The 17339-nt window shown below is 47.5% G+C and overlaps 1 protein-coding gene across 9 annotated transcripts in view; it reads right to left on the bottom strand.

Moving 5' to 3' along the window:
* Nucleotides 1-569: 569 nt before the first annotated feature.
* The window catches only part of kctd1 (potassium channel tetramerization domain containing 1), a 78392-nt gene continuing 61622 nt past the window's right edge, over nucleotides 570-17339 (bottom strand). For all 9 annotated transcript variants that reach the window (XM_078215613.1, XM_078215609.1, XM_078215610.1 and 6 more), the window contains 3 exons: nucleotides 14423-14567; nucleotides 9731-10036; nucleotides 570-1511 (listed from right to left, as the gene is read on the bottom strand). In XM_078215613.1, coding sequence (XP_078071739.1) covers nucleotides 1353-1511; nucleotides 9731-10036; nucleotides 14423-14567 — 610 coding nt within the window. In that variant the 3' untranslated portion in view covers nucleotides 570-1352. The remainder of the gene's footprint in view (nucleotides 1512-9730; nucleotides 10037-14422; nucleotides 14568-17339) is intronic.

Raw genomic sequence — 17339 nt, forward strand, 5'->3', positions numbered from 1 at the left:
AAGCAAATGGTTGAGTGGGGGAGATGGGTGGAAGGTTGAATTTACACAATCTTTGATAGTAGAAGTGGGACGGCACGTTGGCACAGTGTTTAGCACTGCTGCCTTGCAGCGCCAGAGACCCGGGTTCGATTCCCGGCTTGGGTCACTGCCTGTGTGGCAGTTGCACGTTCTAAGAGAGGGCACCAAGAGTGAAATTGGGCACAAAATCAATGTGGGCTCCCTCTCGATCCCACCAATGGGCACGTTAGGTTAAAATCGCACTCCCATTGGGTGCATCAGTGTACCTCACCCCTTGGAAATAACAGAATATTGAGACAGGGCTCCTATTACACTGTAATAAAGACCTTGGTGCATCAAGAGCAAAAGATTACTTGTATTTGGAATTTCTAGAACAAAAACAATGCAATCTAATAGCAATTTTTAAAAAAAAACCTTATTTTCTACACATCAAAGTCCAATAAATTGGAAACTGCTATTAGCAAAAGAAAATGCAACAACTAGCCTTGGGCAATTAAATCCGAGAACTGGGTGAGATCGGTGATATTTTCCAAGATGACATTTACCCCGACTGATTCCCTTCAGGCAGACAGCAGTCAAGCATTACTACTCAAGCTGCAAAAAACAAGACCCATAAAAACCACACTGATTAGGAGCTGGAGTAGGCCACTCGGCCCCTCGAGCCTGCTCCCCCAGTCAATAAGATCATGGCCTCAGCTCCATTTTCCTGCCTGTCCCTCAACACAACCCTCGACACCCCCGCAGATCAAACATCCGAGACCCTTGCCGGAACTTTACCGCCTCGCTCACCCAGAACGGCATTCTCCGTTGGCTGCGGATGGGATCTTACGAGCCTCGGGTGGGTGGGCAAGGTGGTAAAATAACGGCACCAATTCCCACTTCCAACTTGCCATGGGCTCGGGATCAAAACTTGCTTCCTGCATCGCCGAGTAAGCGAACCTGCTTTGTTCCGAGGTTGAATAATTGACGGAACACAGAGTGTGTCGGAACAGAGTGCATTGAGTGCAAAGACTTTGGGGGAAAACGCTGTCTGCAAGACATGCCAAGAACAAAATATAAACTTTTCAGACAGAATGGTAAGTATTTCACAATGTCCAACAGTGGATTTAGATGCAGTCTCTGGCAATGACTTGTTGCTATGTTTAGTTTGATGACCAACAGTCAATACCTTTAACCAAATGCACAAGAAATGTGTGTGTTTTTTTAAAAATTTATTTATTTTTTTAATAATTTTTTTCTTTTTACTTTTTGCTCTCCCTCGCTCTCTCTCTTCTGCCCCCACCCAATCACCCCCCCCCCCCCACCCTACCACCCGCCCCCCAGAGTGTGTCCGTTCAGTCCAGAGGTTCTTGTTTTATTCGAATGACGGGTGGCACACGTGATAATCGCCTGATTTCCCGCCTCAGTACATATTCACTAAACTGGGAAGAGTCAACGCCGCCACCGCTGGAGCCAACGATTTCAAATCCCTTCAGCTGCAACCGTTCCAAGACCTGCCGAAGGAAATTAAGAGATGTGAAGCGCACGACCGCATTAAAGTTTCATGTCCTTGCCTCGCCAACACTGCAGCTTTTTATTGAGCCAGCCTCCTTCCCCCCCCCCCCCCCCTGGCCAAGGCCACCATTACTGCTCCAGGCCACCCAACAGAGCGGCTTATATCGACAGTTTCTATTATTCATTTAATGTTTGGGAAAGTTGTCATCCTAAACTGACTTTTGGCAAATCACAGAATTTAATGAATCCAATCTGCTATTTTTGTAACAGAGACACAGAGAGAAAAAAAAAAAATGCCCCTTTTGGAAGACTTTTCAATGCATTCCCCACAGATTAACAACAAATCTCAAACACCAACTGATATTTAAATATTTTGGCTACAACCTCAAATTAGCCACCCAAGGCTTTCCTGAATTCATTAGAATTTGGCTCTGTCTGCCAGTGCAGGGTGACGGTACAGGATTTGGGAAGCGCTGTCTGACGGGACGGATGGGAGCAGATTCAAAAGTCACTTTCAAAAGGGAACTGGATAAATATTTGAAGGACAAACGAGAGACAGTGATACGGGGAAAAGGTGGAGAGGGGAACTAATTAAATTACTCTTTGAAGGCTTTAACTTGTCTCACTTCCAACAGATAGAAGGTATGACTACGGTACGCACAGGGGTCCCAGTTATGCCTATCTTTTTGTGGGCTGTGTGGAACACTCCTTGCTCCAGTCCTACTCAGGCCCACTTCCACAATTCTTTCTCCGTTACATCGATGTCTGTATTGGTGCCACTTCCAGCTATCACCAGGTCCTGGAAAAATTCATCGATTTTGCTTCAAATTTCCACCCCTCTCTCACCTTCACATGGTCCATCTCCGACAATTCACTTCCCTTCCTTGACCTCTCTGTCTCCATTTGCGGTGATAGACTAACCACCAATATTCATTACAAATCCACTGACTCTCACAGCTCCTCACATCCTGCTCCCTGGAATGTCTCCATCCCATTCTCCCAGTTTCTCTACCCCCTCGCATCTGTTCTGATGTCACCTTTGAAAATAGTGCTTCTGAAATGTCTGCCTTTGTCCCTAACTGAAGACCCCTCCCCTGTGGTTGACAAGGAACTCAACCGGGTTCGACCATTTACCGCACCTCTGCCCTCACCCCCTCCCCTCCCTCCCAGAACCATGATAGGAACCCCCTTGCCTTCATTTTTGACCCCACCAGCCTCCACAATCAAATGATCATTTTCCACCATTTCATAGAATCCCTACAGTGCAGAAGGAGGCCATTTGGCCCAGCGAGTCTGCACCGACCACAATCCCACCCAGGCCCTATTCCCGTAACCCCACATATTTACCCTGCTAGTCCCCCTGACACTGGGGTCAATTTATCATGGCCAATCCACCTAACCCACATATCTTTGGAGCGAGAGGGGAAACTGGAGCACCTGGAGGAACCCCACGCAGACACGAGGAAAAAGTGTAAACTCCGCACAGACAGTGACCCAAGCTGTGAATTGAACCCGGGTCCCTGGCGCTGTGAAGCAGCAGTGCTAACCACTGTTCCACCGTGTCGTCCCGGCAATTGGAGTTGATTTCTGCCAACTCCTCCCCCACCCCCCCCCACTGTCAGCATTCTGCAGAGACCGTTCCCTCTGTGACACCTGGGCCCACTCCTCCATCACACGCAACTCTTCATCTCTTCCCACAGCACCTTCCTTTGCCATTGCAGAAGGTGCAACACCTTCCTCACCATCCAATGCCCCAAACACTCCTTTCAGGTGAAGTAACATTTCACTTGCATTTCCTTCAATTTGGTTGCTGCTCCCAATGCAGTCTCCTCCACATTGAGGAGACTAAATGCAAACTGGATGACCGCTTTGTGGAACACCTTCGCTCAGTCCACAAGAATGGCCCCAGCCTTCCTTTTGGGTGTCATTTTAACTCGGTAAGAAGTCTCACAACACCAGGTTGTGAGCTTCCTTCAAGGGGCAGCGCTCCAAAAGGTCGTGATTTCAAATAAACCTGTTGGACTTTAACCTGGTGTTGTGAGACTTCTTACTGTGCCCACCCCAGTCCAACGCCGGCATCTCCACATCATTCTAACTCAGCATCCTGCTCCCATGCCCGTCCTTGGCCTGCTGCAATGTTCCAGTGAAGGCCAACACAAACTGGAGGAACAGTATCTCATCTTCTGGTCTGGAACATTGCTGCCCTTGGAACTCAACTCTGAGTTCAACAACTTTAGATTGTGATCTCTCTTCTCATCTTGACCCCCCATTTTTTTAATCCAAAAATTGCTTTGCCTCAATGCAATCCCCCTCCCCCACAGGGCCACCTGTTACTTGTTCTTTATTTTGCTCTGACTGAGCACGGATCCTTGTTCTCCAATCTCACCTTAAATGCTGCAATCAGCACCTTCTACAGTCCCTCACACAGCCATTAACACCCCCTGTGACTCATTCCCTACACAGCTTTGTTGCAATCTCGCCCAATCACTGACCTACACAATCCATCACATTTCTTCCTCTCTTTAGCAATGCAGAAGAATCACACGGACTCTAAACGTTAACTCTGTTTCTCTCTCCATGGGTGTTGCCGGACCTGCTGAGGTTTTCCAGCATTTCCTGTTTTTATTTCAGATTTCCAACAGTTGCAGGATTTTGCTCTTTGGAAGAATTGGCATCGACACAATCAGCCAGATAGCATCTTTCTTTCTTTCAAAAACCTTTTATGGGGTGTGAGGGTTGCTGGTTAGGTCAGCATTTATTGCCCATTCCCTAATTGCCCCTTGAGAAGGTGGTGGTGAGCGGCTTTCTTGAACCCTGAGGTGTTGGTACATCCACAGTGCTGTTAGGGAAGGAGTTGAGATTTGTGTGTGTTATTGGAACCGTATTGATTCGTGCTTGTTGAAAGTAGTGGGGGAGACAGTGGCGTAATGGTAATGCCTCCAGACCAGTAATCCAGAGGCCCCAGGCTAATGCGTTGGAGACCCAGGTTCGAATCCCACCAGGGCAGCTGGTGAAATTTAAATTCAATTAATAAATCTGGAATTGAAAAGCTAACCTCAGCGATAGTGACCATCAAAACCCATCTGGTTCACTAATGTAGTTGAAAGGAGGAAATCTGCAATCTTTACCCTGTCTGGCCTACATGTGACTCCTGACCCACAGCAACAACAATATGGTTGATCTTAAATGCCTCTGAATGGTCTATCCAGTCACTCAGTTGTATCAAAACTGCTAAAAGGCTTACAGAAAGGAATGAAACCAGACAGACCATCCGGCATCCACCTAGGCACCTGAAACGACAAAGGCAAACCCAGCCCTGCAAAGTCCTCCTTACTAACATCTGGGACCTCCTGCCGACATTGGGGGAAGCTGCTCTCAGGCTAGTCAAGCAACAATCTGACATAGTCAGACTCAAGGAATCATATCTTACACCATCCCAGGGAATGCACTGTCCCGCCCAGAGGACAGAGACCCACCTGAGGTTAGCAATCATAGAAATCATCGAAACCCTACAGTGCAGAAAGAGGCCATCTGGCCCATCGAGTCTGCACCGACCACAATCCCACCCAGGCCCTACCCCCATATCCCTACATATTTTACCCGCTAATCCCTCTAACCTACGCATCCCAGGACACTAAGGGGCAATTTTAGCATGGCCAATCAACCATTGTGGTGGCACAACTTTATAAAGTCAGGAGGGAGCTACCCTGAGAGTTCTCAACATCGATTTCAGACCCCGGGGAAGTCTCACGGCACCAGGTCAAACATGGGCAAGGAACCTCCTACTGATTACCACATACCGTTCCCCACCCTCAGCCGATGAATGAACACCACTTGAAGGAAGCAATGAAAGTGGCATGGGCGCAGAATGATGTCTGAGTGGGAGACTTCAATGCCCATCAGCAAGGGTGGTTCGGAAGTACCACTACTGATTGAACCCCACTTTTGTTGCTGGACTGGGTCTGCAGATAGTGAGAGAACCAACAAGAGGGAAAATCGTTCATGACCTCGGCTACACAAAACTGCCTATTAGCCCATGGCAGTGTTGGTAGGAGTGGCCAACGTACAGTCCTTGTGGAGACAAAGTCCCATCTCCTGATCGATAATAACCTTCACTGTGCTGTGTGGCACTACCAATTTTTGAAATGGGATAGATTTCAGACAGATCTGGCAACTCCAGACTGGCCATCTATGAAGCACTGTGGGCCATCAGCAGCAGCAGAGTTGTACTCCAGCACAATCTGTAACCTCATGGCCCTAGGCCCACATCGTTATTACTGTGGGTCTGGAGTCACATGTAGGCCAGGTCGGGTAAGGACAGCAGATGTATTACCTTCCACTACATTAGTGAACCAGATGGGTTTTGATGGTCACTATCGCTGAGATTAACTTTTCAATTCCAGATTAATGAATTGAATTAAATTTCACCAGCTGCCGTGGTGGGATTCAAACCCGGGTCTCCAGCGCATTAGCCTGGGCTTCTGGATTACTGGTCTGCTGACATTACCAATACGCCATTGCCTCCCCCACTACTCTCAACTCACATGAATGAATACGGCTCCAATAACACACACAAATCCCACTCAACCAATTACCACCAATCACAGCACGGTAGCACAGTGATTAGCACTGCTGCTTCACAGCTCCTGGGACCTGGGTTCGATTCCCGGCTTGGGTCACTATCTGTGTGGAGTTTGCACATTCTCCTCGTGTCTGCGTGGGTTTCCTCCGGGTGCTCCGGTTTCCTCCCACAGTCCAAAGATCAATAGATAGATCAATAGAACATTACAGCGCAGAACAGGCCCTTCGGCCCACGATGTTGCACCGACCAGTTAAAAAAAAAACTGTGACCCTCCAACCTAAACCAATTTCTTTTCGTCCATGAACCTATCTACGGATCTCTTAAACGCCCCCAAACTAGGCGCATTTACTACTGATGCTGGCAGGGCATTCCAATCCCTCACCACCCTCTGGGTAAAGAACCTACCCCTGACATCGGTTCTATAACTACCCCCCCTCAATTTAAAGCCATGCCCCCTCGTGCTGGATTTCTCCATCAGAGGAAAAGATGCGCGGGTTAGGTTGATTGGCCGTGCTAAAATTGCCCCTTAGTGTCCTGAGATGCGTAGGTTAGAGGGATTAGTGGGTAAAATATGTAGGGATATGGGGGTAGGGCCTGGGTGGGATTGTGGTTGGTGCAGACTCGATGGGCCGAATGGCCTCTTTCTGTACTGTAGGGATTCTATGAACCCTGGTTCAATGGAGAGTGTGGGAGGGATACCTAAAAATAAGGTGTCAAACTGGTGAAGCTACAACACAGGACTACTTGCATGCCAAACAGCATAAACAGCAAGTAATAGACAGAGCTAAGCAATCCTACAACCAACGGATCAGATCTAAGCTTTGCAGTCCTGCTACATCCAGTCGTGAATGGTGGTGGACAGTTAAACAACTCACTGGAGGAGGAGGCTCCACAAATGTCCCCATCCTCAGTGCAAAAGATAAGGCTGAAGCATTCACAGCAATCTACAGCCAGGAGTGTTGAGTGGATGATCCATCTCAGCCTCCTCCAGTGGTCCCCAGCATCTCAGATGTTAGTCTTCAGCCAATTCGATTCACTCTACATGATTAGAAGGAATGGCTCAAGGCACTGCATACTGCAAAGGCGATGGGCCCTGATAATATTCCAGCAATAGTACTGAAGACTTGTGCTCCAGAACTTGCCGCTTCCCTAGCCAAGCTCTTGCAGCAAAGCTATAACACTGGCATCTACTCGGCAATGTGGAAAATCGCCCAGGTATGTCCTGCACACAAGAAACAGGACAAATCCAACCCAGCTCATTATCGCCCCATCTGCCCCACAGCAGATGGTGAAATTCGAATTCAATAAAAAATCTGGAATTAAAAGTCGAATGATGACCATGAAAAGATTGTCGTAAAAACCCATCTGGTTCACTAATGTCCTTTAGGGAAGGAAATCTGCCGTCCTTACCTGGTCTGGTCTACATGTGACTCCAGAGCCACAGCAATGTGGTTAACTGCCCTCTGAAATGGCCTAGCGAGCCACTCAGTTCAAGGGCAATTAAGGATGGGTAACAAATGCTGGCCCAGCCAGCGACACCCACATCCCATGAATGAAAAATAATTTAGCCCATCGAACCTGTTCTGGCATTCAGTAAGATTGTGGCTGATCTGATTGTGGCCTTAGCCCTTCCTTGCCTGTCTCTCAGAATACGTCAGTCGGTAATCTGTCTAACTCAGCCTTGGATATATTCAATGACCCAGCCTCCACTGCTCTCTGGGGGAGAGAATTTCCCAGACTTTCTGAGGGAAGAAATTCCTCCTCATCTCTATCTTAAACGGGAGTCGCCTAATATTGAAACGATTCCATTGTTCTAGATACCACCCGGAGGGGAATCATCCTCTCAGCATCTACCCCGTCACTTGCCCTCAGAATCTTCAGAAAAGATCACTTTGCATTCTTCTGAACTCGAATGAGCAGCAGTCCAACCCATTCAACCTTTCCTCGTCAGACACACCTTCATCCCAGGAATCAGTCAAATGATCCTTCTCTGAACTCCCTCCAATGCAAATATATTTCTCCTTAAGGAGGCCAAAACTAAACACAATACTGCAGGTGTAGTTAGATTTCCCTACTTTTATACTCTACCTCCCTTGCAATAAAGGCCAAGGGATAAAAATAAGCTGATTCCTGGAATGGTACACTCTGACTTCACTTATGGGGAAATATGGGTTTGGGTGAGTATCCGAGTCCTTTGCAACGCAGACAGCAGTCGCTTCTTCTCCTAATTAGAGACGTGCAGATATCTTCGAGGGGATTACCGAGGTAGGGAGGGGGTGAGTCCAGGAGTGATTGAAAACAAGGATGAGGATTTTAAAATCAATGTGTTGTCAATGTAGGTCAGCTGGCACAGGGAGCAGGACTTGGGGCAGAGAATTTGGACCACCTCAGGTTTACAGAAATGACTAAAATGGCAAGGCCTTAAGTTAGTGCGATTCCTTTTAACATACAGTACTTGCCAATCAGCAACATATGCAGCTCCTCAGATACTGAAGCAGTCCAGGTCCAAATGCAGCAAGACCTGGACAGTCTAGGTTTGGGCTGACAAGTGGCAAGTAACATTTGTGCTGCACAAGTGCCAGGCAATGACTACCTCCAACTAAAGTGAATCTAACCATCTCCTCTTGACATTCAATGGCATTACCATCACTGAAAACCCCCACTATCAACATCCTGGGGGTTACCATTGGCCAGAAACTGAACTGGACTCGCCACATAAATATTCTGGCTGCCAGAGCAGGTCAGAGGCTGGGAATCCTGTGGAGAGTAACTCACCTCCTGACTCCCCAAAGTCTGTCCACCATCTACAAGGGACAAGTCAGGAGTGTGATGGAATACTCCCCACTTGCCTGGATGAGTGCAGCTCCAAGAAGCTTGACATCATCCAGGACAAAGCAGTTCACTTGATTGGCATCCACAAACATTCGCTCCCTCCACCACCAATGCACAGTGGGCAGCTAGGGTGCCACCTACAAGATGCACTGCAGCAATTTATTCAGACAGCACCCTTTAAACCCATAACTGCCACCATATATGACAAGGGCAGCAGACATATGGGAACACCACCAACTACAAGTTCATTTCTGAATCTCTCACCATCCTGACTTGGAAATATACCATTCCTTCACAATTGCTGCGTCAAAATCCTGGAACTCCCTCCCTAACAGCATTGTGGATGTACCCACACCACACAGGACTGCAGCAGTTCAAGAAGGCAGCTCACCACCTTCTGAAGGGGCAATTAGGAATGGGTAATAAATGTTGGCCTAGCCAGTGACATCCCATGAATGAATAAAAAAAAACATTAGTTCTAACCAAGCCTGGAGAGCCTGGTAAGTCATGTCCCTGCCTCTCACTCAGAAATCCTGGGTTCAAGTCCCTCTCCAGAACTTAAGCAAAAACAGAAAATGCTGGAAAATCTCAGCAGGACTGACAGCATCTCTAGAGAGAGAATGGAGCTAACGTTTCGAATCTGGATGACCCTTCGTCAGAGCCAGGACCTGTTGACCGCAGGAGTAGCCTCATGACGTGACTCAGAGTGTGACAATCAGCTCCTCAATTCTTCCAACCTTTCCCCGCTCTCTCCCAAAGAGGGAAAGGAAAATGCACACACAGAGATACAAAATGAACCATTACCTGGACCGAGTTGAGGTGGCAGTAACCATTGAGGGGGAAGCGGATGACGTGTGTCGAGTCATGGTTCCAGCCGGCGTTGATGGAGTTGCACATCACGTCCCCAATTTCCGGGAACACCTCTTCGATCAAGGCCTTGTCGCCGCTCAGAGTAATCCGCTCCCCTAAGTCGGGTGCCACGCGCACCACCAGACACTCACACGGCCGGGAGAAACGGCCCAGCTCCCGCTCCTGCTTCCACCGTTCCAGCTCTATTAGCATGGGCTGCAAATGGAAATACTTGGCTTCTTCGTATAACAAGCTGTAATCCTGAACACAACACAAGCAACAAAGAAAGCTTTAGTAAGTTGGCCAATACTGAGATACATCCTCAGGCATTGACACTCCATGCAGTGATAGACACCCTGGCACCACATATCATATATGTGGCACCCTGGCACTACATATCAACAGACAGAAGATTTGCATTTATGTTAAGGCTCCATACAGTAACATCACTGGTCTCAGCTGAATGGAGATAACTGGATAATTGAGAGAGTTAGGAAGAAAAGACTTGCATTTATATAGAAACACTGAAAATAGAAGCAGGCGGCTTTGGAGAGGTTACAGAAAAGATTTACCAGGATGTTGCCTGGTATGGGGGGCATTAGCTATGAGGAGAGGTTGGAGAAACGTGGTTTGTTCTCACTGGAACGACAGAGGTTGAGGGGCGACCTGATAGAAGTCTACAAGATTATGAGGGGCGTGGACAGAGTGGATAGTCAAAAGATTTTTCCCAGGGTGGAAGAGTCAATTACTAGGGGGCACAGGTTTAAGGTGCGAGGGGCAAAGTTTAAAGGAGATGCACGAGGCAAGGTTTTTTTACACAGTGGGTGGTGGGTGTCTGGAACTCGCTGCTGGGGGAGGTAGTGGAAGCACATACAATAGTGAGTTTGAAGGGGCGTCTTGACAAATACATGAATAGGATGGGAATAGGGGGATATGGTCCCCGGAAGGGTAGGGGGTTTTAGTTCAGTCGGACAGCATGGTCGGTACAGGCTTGGAGGGCCGAAGGGCCTGTTCCTGTGCTGTAATTTTCTTTGTTCTTTGCGTAGGCAATTTGGCCCCTCGAGCCTGCTCCGCCATTCATCTTGATAATGGCTGATCATCAAATTCAATATCTTAATTCCCCCCTTCCTTCCATATCATAGAAACCCTACAGTGCAGAAGGAGGCCATCGGCCCATCGAGTCTGCACCGACCACAATCCCACCCAGGCCCCACCCCCACACATTTTTTTACCCACAAATCCCTCTAACCTACACATCTCAGGACACTAAGGGACAATTTTTTAACCTGGCCAATCAACCTAACCCACACATTTTTGGACTGTGGGAGGAAACCGGAGCACCCGGAGGAAACCCACGCAGACACGAGGAGAATGTGCAAACTCCACACAGACAGTGACCCGAGCCGGGAATCGAACCCGGGACCCTGGAGCTGTGAAGCAGCAGTGCTAACCACTGTGCTACCGTGCCGCCCTTGATCCCTTTAGCCCCAAGAGCTAAATCTAGTTCCTTCTTGAAATCACACAATGTTTTGACCTCAACTACTTTCTGTGGGAGTGAATTCCACACATTCACCACCCTCTGGGTGAAGAAATTTCTCCTCACCTCGGTTCTAAAAGATTTGCCCCTTATCCTCAAATTATGACCCCTAGTTCTGGATTCCCCCCACCATTGGGAACATTCTTTCTGAATCTAGCCTGTCTAATCCTGTTAGAATTTTATCAGTTTCTATGAGGTCCCCCTCACTCTTCTAAATTCCAGTGAATATAATCCTAACTGACTCAGTCTCTCCTCATATGACAGACCTGCCACCCCAGGAATCAGCCTGGTAAACCTTCGCTGTGCTCCCTGTACAGCAAGGACATCCTTCCTCAGATAAGGACACCAAAACTACACACGGTATTCTTGATGTGGCCTCACCAACGCCCTATACAATTGCAGCAAAACATCCCTATCCCTACACTCAAATCCTCTCGCTATGAAGGCCAACATTCCATTTGCTTTTTTTACTGCCTGCTGTACCTGCACGCTTACTTTCAGCGACTGATGCACGAGGACTTCAAGGTCTCGCTTTACATGATCACTGGATCTCTCAGAGAAGTTTACAACCAATTAAGTACTTTTGAAATCTCGTTCCTGTTGTAATGTAGGAGATGTGGCAGGCAATTTATGCACAGCAAGATCCCATGAACAGGAATGTGATAATGAACATATCATCTGTTTTTCTGATGTCGATTGAGAGATAAATCTTTGGGCAGGACATCAGGGAAAACTCCCCTCCCTGCTCCTCTTCAAAAGACCACCATGACATCTTCCCACCCCTCCAAGCAAACAGCTGGGGCGTTGGTTTAACGTCTCACCCGACAGTTGGATGGGCCTCCAGTAGCGCAGCACTCCCTCAGTACTGCACCGCAGTGTCAACCTTGACTTATGTGCTCAGTATTTGCATCTGGAGGGACCCGGGTGTCATGAACCAGAGAACATATAAACATGCCGGTATGCCAGACAATCTGACAGGCAAATGGTATCTTAGCATTTGTCAGAAAGTGTTCGGAGCATCAGAGTGAAGATTTTATTACACCGGCAAAGATGAGGCCATATAAAGATCCTGAGGGGTATTGAGAGAGTGGATTCTGAAAGGGTGGTGAGTGTTTGGAACAAGCTGCCAGAGGCAGTAGTAGAGGCGGGTAGCATTTTGTCTCTTAAAAAGCGATTAGACAGTTACACGGGCCAAACGCGGGCAACTGGAACTAGCTTAGTGGTTAAAAAAAAGGGCGGCATGGACATGTTGGGCCGAAGGGCCTGTTTCCATGCTGTAAACCTCTATGACTCTAGGATGTTTCCTCTTGTGGGAGAGACTAGAATTAGGGGACAAGATCTAAAAATAAGGGATCTCTCATTTAAGAGGGAGCAGAAGGGAATTTTTTCTTGTAGAGAGTCATTAGTCTGTAGAATTCTCTTCCCCAGAGAGCAGTGCTGAGTTAGAAAGATCCTTGACTGACAAGGGAGTCAAAGGGTACAGGGGGTCAACAGGGAAGTGGAGCTGAGGTCACAATCAAATCAGCTATGACTTTATCAAATGGCAGAATAGGCTCGAGGGACCGAATGGCCTTCTCTTGCTCATAATTCATGTGAATATATATTCATGGACAGGGTCCAAATGCCCAATGAAGGTTCATGAGACTTGTTCATGGGATGAGGGGGTTTAGGACTGCGATGAAGAGAAAGGTCTTCACTCAGAGGGTGATGAATCTTTGGGATTCTCCAGGAGTTCTGGGTACTTATTGAGTATATTCAGCTTAGACGCTGATAGGTCTTTAGGCACGAAGGGATATGGGGATAATGGAGAAGGTGGTATTGAGGTTGACGGTCAGGTTTAGGACTGTCATGTTGACATATCCCTGTATGTTGCAGAATTGTGCGAGAAACAACCCTTGTGCTAAAACATTTATTCTTGGCAGATGTTGCCAGTGAATGTGTCATTTTGTCACCCAGTGCCAACATCAGGTGCTCCCGGGTCAGGCACATCACAGAGTCAAAATCCATCTCCATGGCTTCAATGATGCATCTAAATCCCAGCTTTTGACAAACACAACAGCAGAGATATTTCACTCTCCAACAACAAGGCATCCATGTGACCGTGCATGAATAATCTCCTCCAGTCCCACATCCCTCCCGAGATACATGCACTCATCTCATTCTATCCTTTCACAAATCTCTCGTCTATCTCCAAGTCCATCTCCAATTCTAATCGCTCCAACTGCGGTGGCCACGCCTTCAACTATCCAGGCCCTAAGACATAGGAGCAGAAGTAGGCCATTCGGCCCATTGAGTCTGCTCCACAATTCAATGAGATTGTGACTGATCTGATGTGATAATCCGCAACTCCACTTTCTTGCCTTACCCTCGATTCCCTTACCGATTAAAACTGGAGGCAGTGGCGTAATGGTATTCTCACTGGACTAGTAGTTCAGAGACTCAGGGTAATGCTCTGGGGAACCTGGTTCGAATCCCACCTCAGGAGATATTGGAATTTGAATTCAATTAAAATTATGAAATGAAATGTCTATTGGTGGCTATGTAACCATTGTCGATTGTTGTAAAAACCCATCTGGTTCACTAATGTCCTTTAGGGAAGGAAATCTGCCATCCTTACCTGGTCTGGCCTACATCTGACCTCAGAACCACAGCAATGTGGTCGACTCTTAACTGCCCTCTGAAATGGCCGAGCGAGACACACAGTTCAAGGGCAATTAGGGATGGGCAACAAATGCTGACCCAGCGACGCCCACATCCCATGAAAGAATAAGGAAACAAAAAAACAATCCAGAGATACAAGTATAAATCCCAACATGGCAGTTTGATAATTTTTTAAAAATCAAACACATCTGGAAAAAGTTAGTCTCGGTACTGGCCACCTTTCAGTTTACTGTAAACTCTCGTATCCTTTGCAAATGTCCTTTAGGAAAGGAAATCTGCTGTCCTTACTCCGGTCTGGTTCTATGTGAATCCAGACCTATGGCAATGTTGAACTGCCCCTCTGAAGTGGTCTAGCATCTATCACCCCCCCCCCCCCCCCCCCGGAAACTGTTGGGAGAATTTCCCGATTGTAAATTGCACCTTTATACACTCCCAGTACATCAACTTACTTTGAAATCGTCAGGGATGAGGAGTTTGGAAGTGCGAAGGAAGTTTAAGATGTAACGGAACATCTGACCATCTCTGTCGATGAAGTAATGCTGCTTGAGGCTGTCCAAGACAATGGGTTCAGTTCCATCAAAGAGTCGACCAATCCTGCAAGCAGAAAAGTCAAGGGTCGGACATTTGGATGGTATCAAAGGACAAATTTTAGACTGATGGCAAGCTATCGGAGGCAACAGAAATGTTTCACAAAAGCAAATGTCATATGGTGAAGAGTTGTTCTTAAGTTAATGTCAGGCTGTGGCATCTGTCTCTTATCACTTTTGTTAAAAGTTTAAGCTCTCCCATTGCATTAATAGAATGGCACAACACAGGAGGAGACCATTCAGCCCATTGACCATGTGGCAGCTTTTCAGAAGAGCTATCCTATTAGCTCAACTCCCCGCATCGCTCTTTCCCCGTAGCCCGGCAATTTTTTACCTTTCCTGTATTTACCCAATTCCATTTTGGAAGTTCTTATTGAAACTGCTTGCTCCAAGTCAGCGCCTGGCTGATCAGGACAACTCATTGCATAAAACAAATTCCCATGTCCCCTTGACTAGATATGGGAGCCACAAACGCTACCAATTTGGGTGGCATGGTGATACAGTGGTTAGCACGGCTGCCTCACAGCTCCAGGAACCCGAGTTCGATTCCTGGCTTGGGTTACTGTCTGCGTGGCTTTCCTCAGGGTGCTCCGGTTTCCTCCCACAATCCAAAGATGTGCAGATTAGGTTGATTGCCCATGCTAAATTGACCCTTAGTGTCCTGGGATGCGTAGGTTAGAGGGATTAGCAGGGTAAATGCGTGGGGTTACGAGGATAGGGCCTGAGTGGGACTGCTGTCGGTGCAGACTCGACGGGCCGAATGGTCTCCTTCTGCACTGTAGGATTCTATGATCTATGACTGGCTTTCTAACACAGTGGCACTGTGGCTTAGTGGTTAGCACTGCTGCCTCACAGCGCCAGGGAACCGGGTTCAATTCTGGCCTTGGGTGACTGACTGTGTGGAGTCTGCACATTCTCTGTGTGTCTGTGCGGGTTTCCTACGGGTGCTCTGATTTCCTCCCACACTCCAAAGACGTGTGGGTTAGGTGGATTGACCATGCTAAATTGCCCCTTAGTGTCAGGGGGACTAGCTAGGGTAAATGCATGGGGTTAAGGGGATAGGACCTGGGTGGGATTGTTGTCAGTGCAGACTCGATGGGCCAAACGGCCTCCTTCTGCACTGTATTCTATGAATTGCTCGATAATCTATTCTTACATGCAAGTAATCTCTGGCCATCAAGTTAGCAACAAGCGGCCATTTAGAAATTCCTGAACCTCGGAGCCAGTTGCTCCAGGAACAACAGAAATGGCCAATCAGCTACGGAAAAATGCCTACTCCCGGATTTGGGATGCAGTCAGGGTAATTGCGCACTGGTTGCTTCTGTAAAGACACAGCGACGTTCTTCAAACTGCAAGCCCCATCTGCCTAAAGCAGTCGGAAGACATGGTGCAAGATTATTTGAGTCTTTGCTTCCACTGCCTTTTGAGGAAGAGAGTCATAGAGGTTTACAGCATGGAAACAGGCCCTTCGGCTCAACTTGTTCATGCTGCCCAGTTTTTAACCATTAAGCTAGTCCCAATTGCCCGCGTTTGGCCCATATCCCTCTGTACCCATCTTACCCATGTAACTGTCTAAATGCTTTTTAAAAGACAAAATTGTACCCGCCTCTACCACTGCCTCTGGCAGCTTGTTCCAGACACTCACCACCCTCTGTGTGAAAACAATTGCACCTCTGGACCCTTTTGTATCTCTCCCCTCTCACCTTAAACCTATGCCCTCTAGTTTTAGACTTCCCTGCCTTTGGGAAAAGATATTGACTATCTAGCTGATCTGTGCCCCAGTTCTAGAGTCTTTGAATATATTTAAGGCAGGGCTAGGTAGATTCTTAAGATAAGAACTAGGAGCAGAAGTGGGTAATTCAGCCCCTCAAGCCTGCTCCGCCATTCAATATGATCATGGCTGATCTCATCTTGGCCTCAGCTCCACTTCCCTACCCATTCTCCATAACCCCACACCATTACTAATTAAAAATCTCTCTATCTCCTCAGATTTACTCAGCATCCACCGCAGTCTGGGGTCGTGAATTCCACAGATTCACAACCCTTTGGGAGAAGTAGTTTCTCCTCAGCTCTGTTTTAAATTTGCTGCCCCTTATCCTAAGACTATGACCTCTTGTTCTAGAATGCCCCACAAGAGGAAGCATCCGCTCCACGTCTACTTTATCCATATCTTTTATCATCTTACACACTTCGATTAGATTTCCTCCCATTCTTCTAAACTCTACAGGGTATAGATCTACACTGCTCAATCGCTCTTCATACGACAAACTCCTCAAATCTGGAATCAATCTAGTGAACCTCTTCTGAGCTGTTGCTAATACCACTGCACCCTTCCTCAAATAAAGGGACCAACTCTGTACACAGTACTCCAGGTGTGCTCTCACTAGAATCATAGAGCCCTACAGTGCAGAAAGAGGCCATTCGGCCCATCGAGTCTGCACCGACCACAATCCCACCCAGGCCCTAACCCCATATCACTACATATTTTACCCACTAATCCCTCTAACCTACGCATCTCAGGACACCAAGGGGCAATTTTAGCATGGCCAATCAACCTAATCGCACATCTTTGGACTGTGGGAGGAAACCGGAGCACCCGGAGGAAACCCACGCAGACACGGGGAGAATGTGCAAACTCCACACAGACAGTGACCCAAGCCAGGAATCAAACCCAGGTCCCACTGTGCTACCATGCCGCCCACTAATGCCTTGTACAGTTCCAGCAATGCTTTCTTACTTTCATACTCTATTCTTGATAAGCAAGGGGGTGAAAGATTAT

This window comes from Mustelus asterias, chromosome 7 (assembly GCF_964213995.1).
Source record: "Mustelus asterias chromosome 7, sMusAst1.hap1.1, whole genome shotgun sequence".
NCBI lineage: Eukaryota > Metazoa > Chordata > Chondrichthyes > Carcharhiniformes > Triakidae > Mustelus > Mustelus asterias.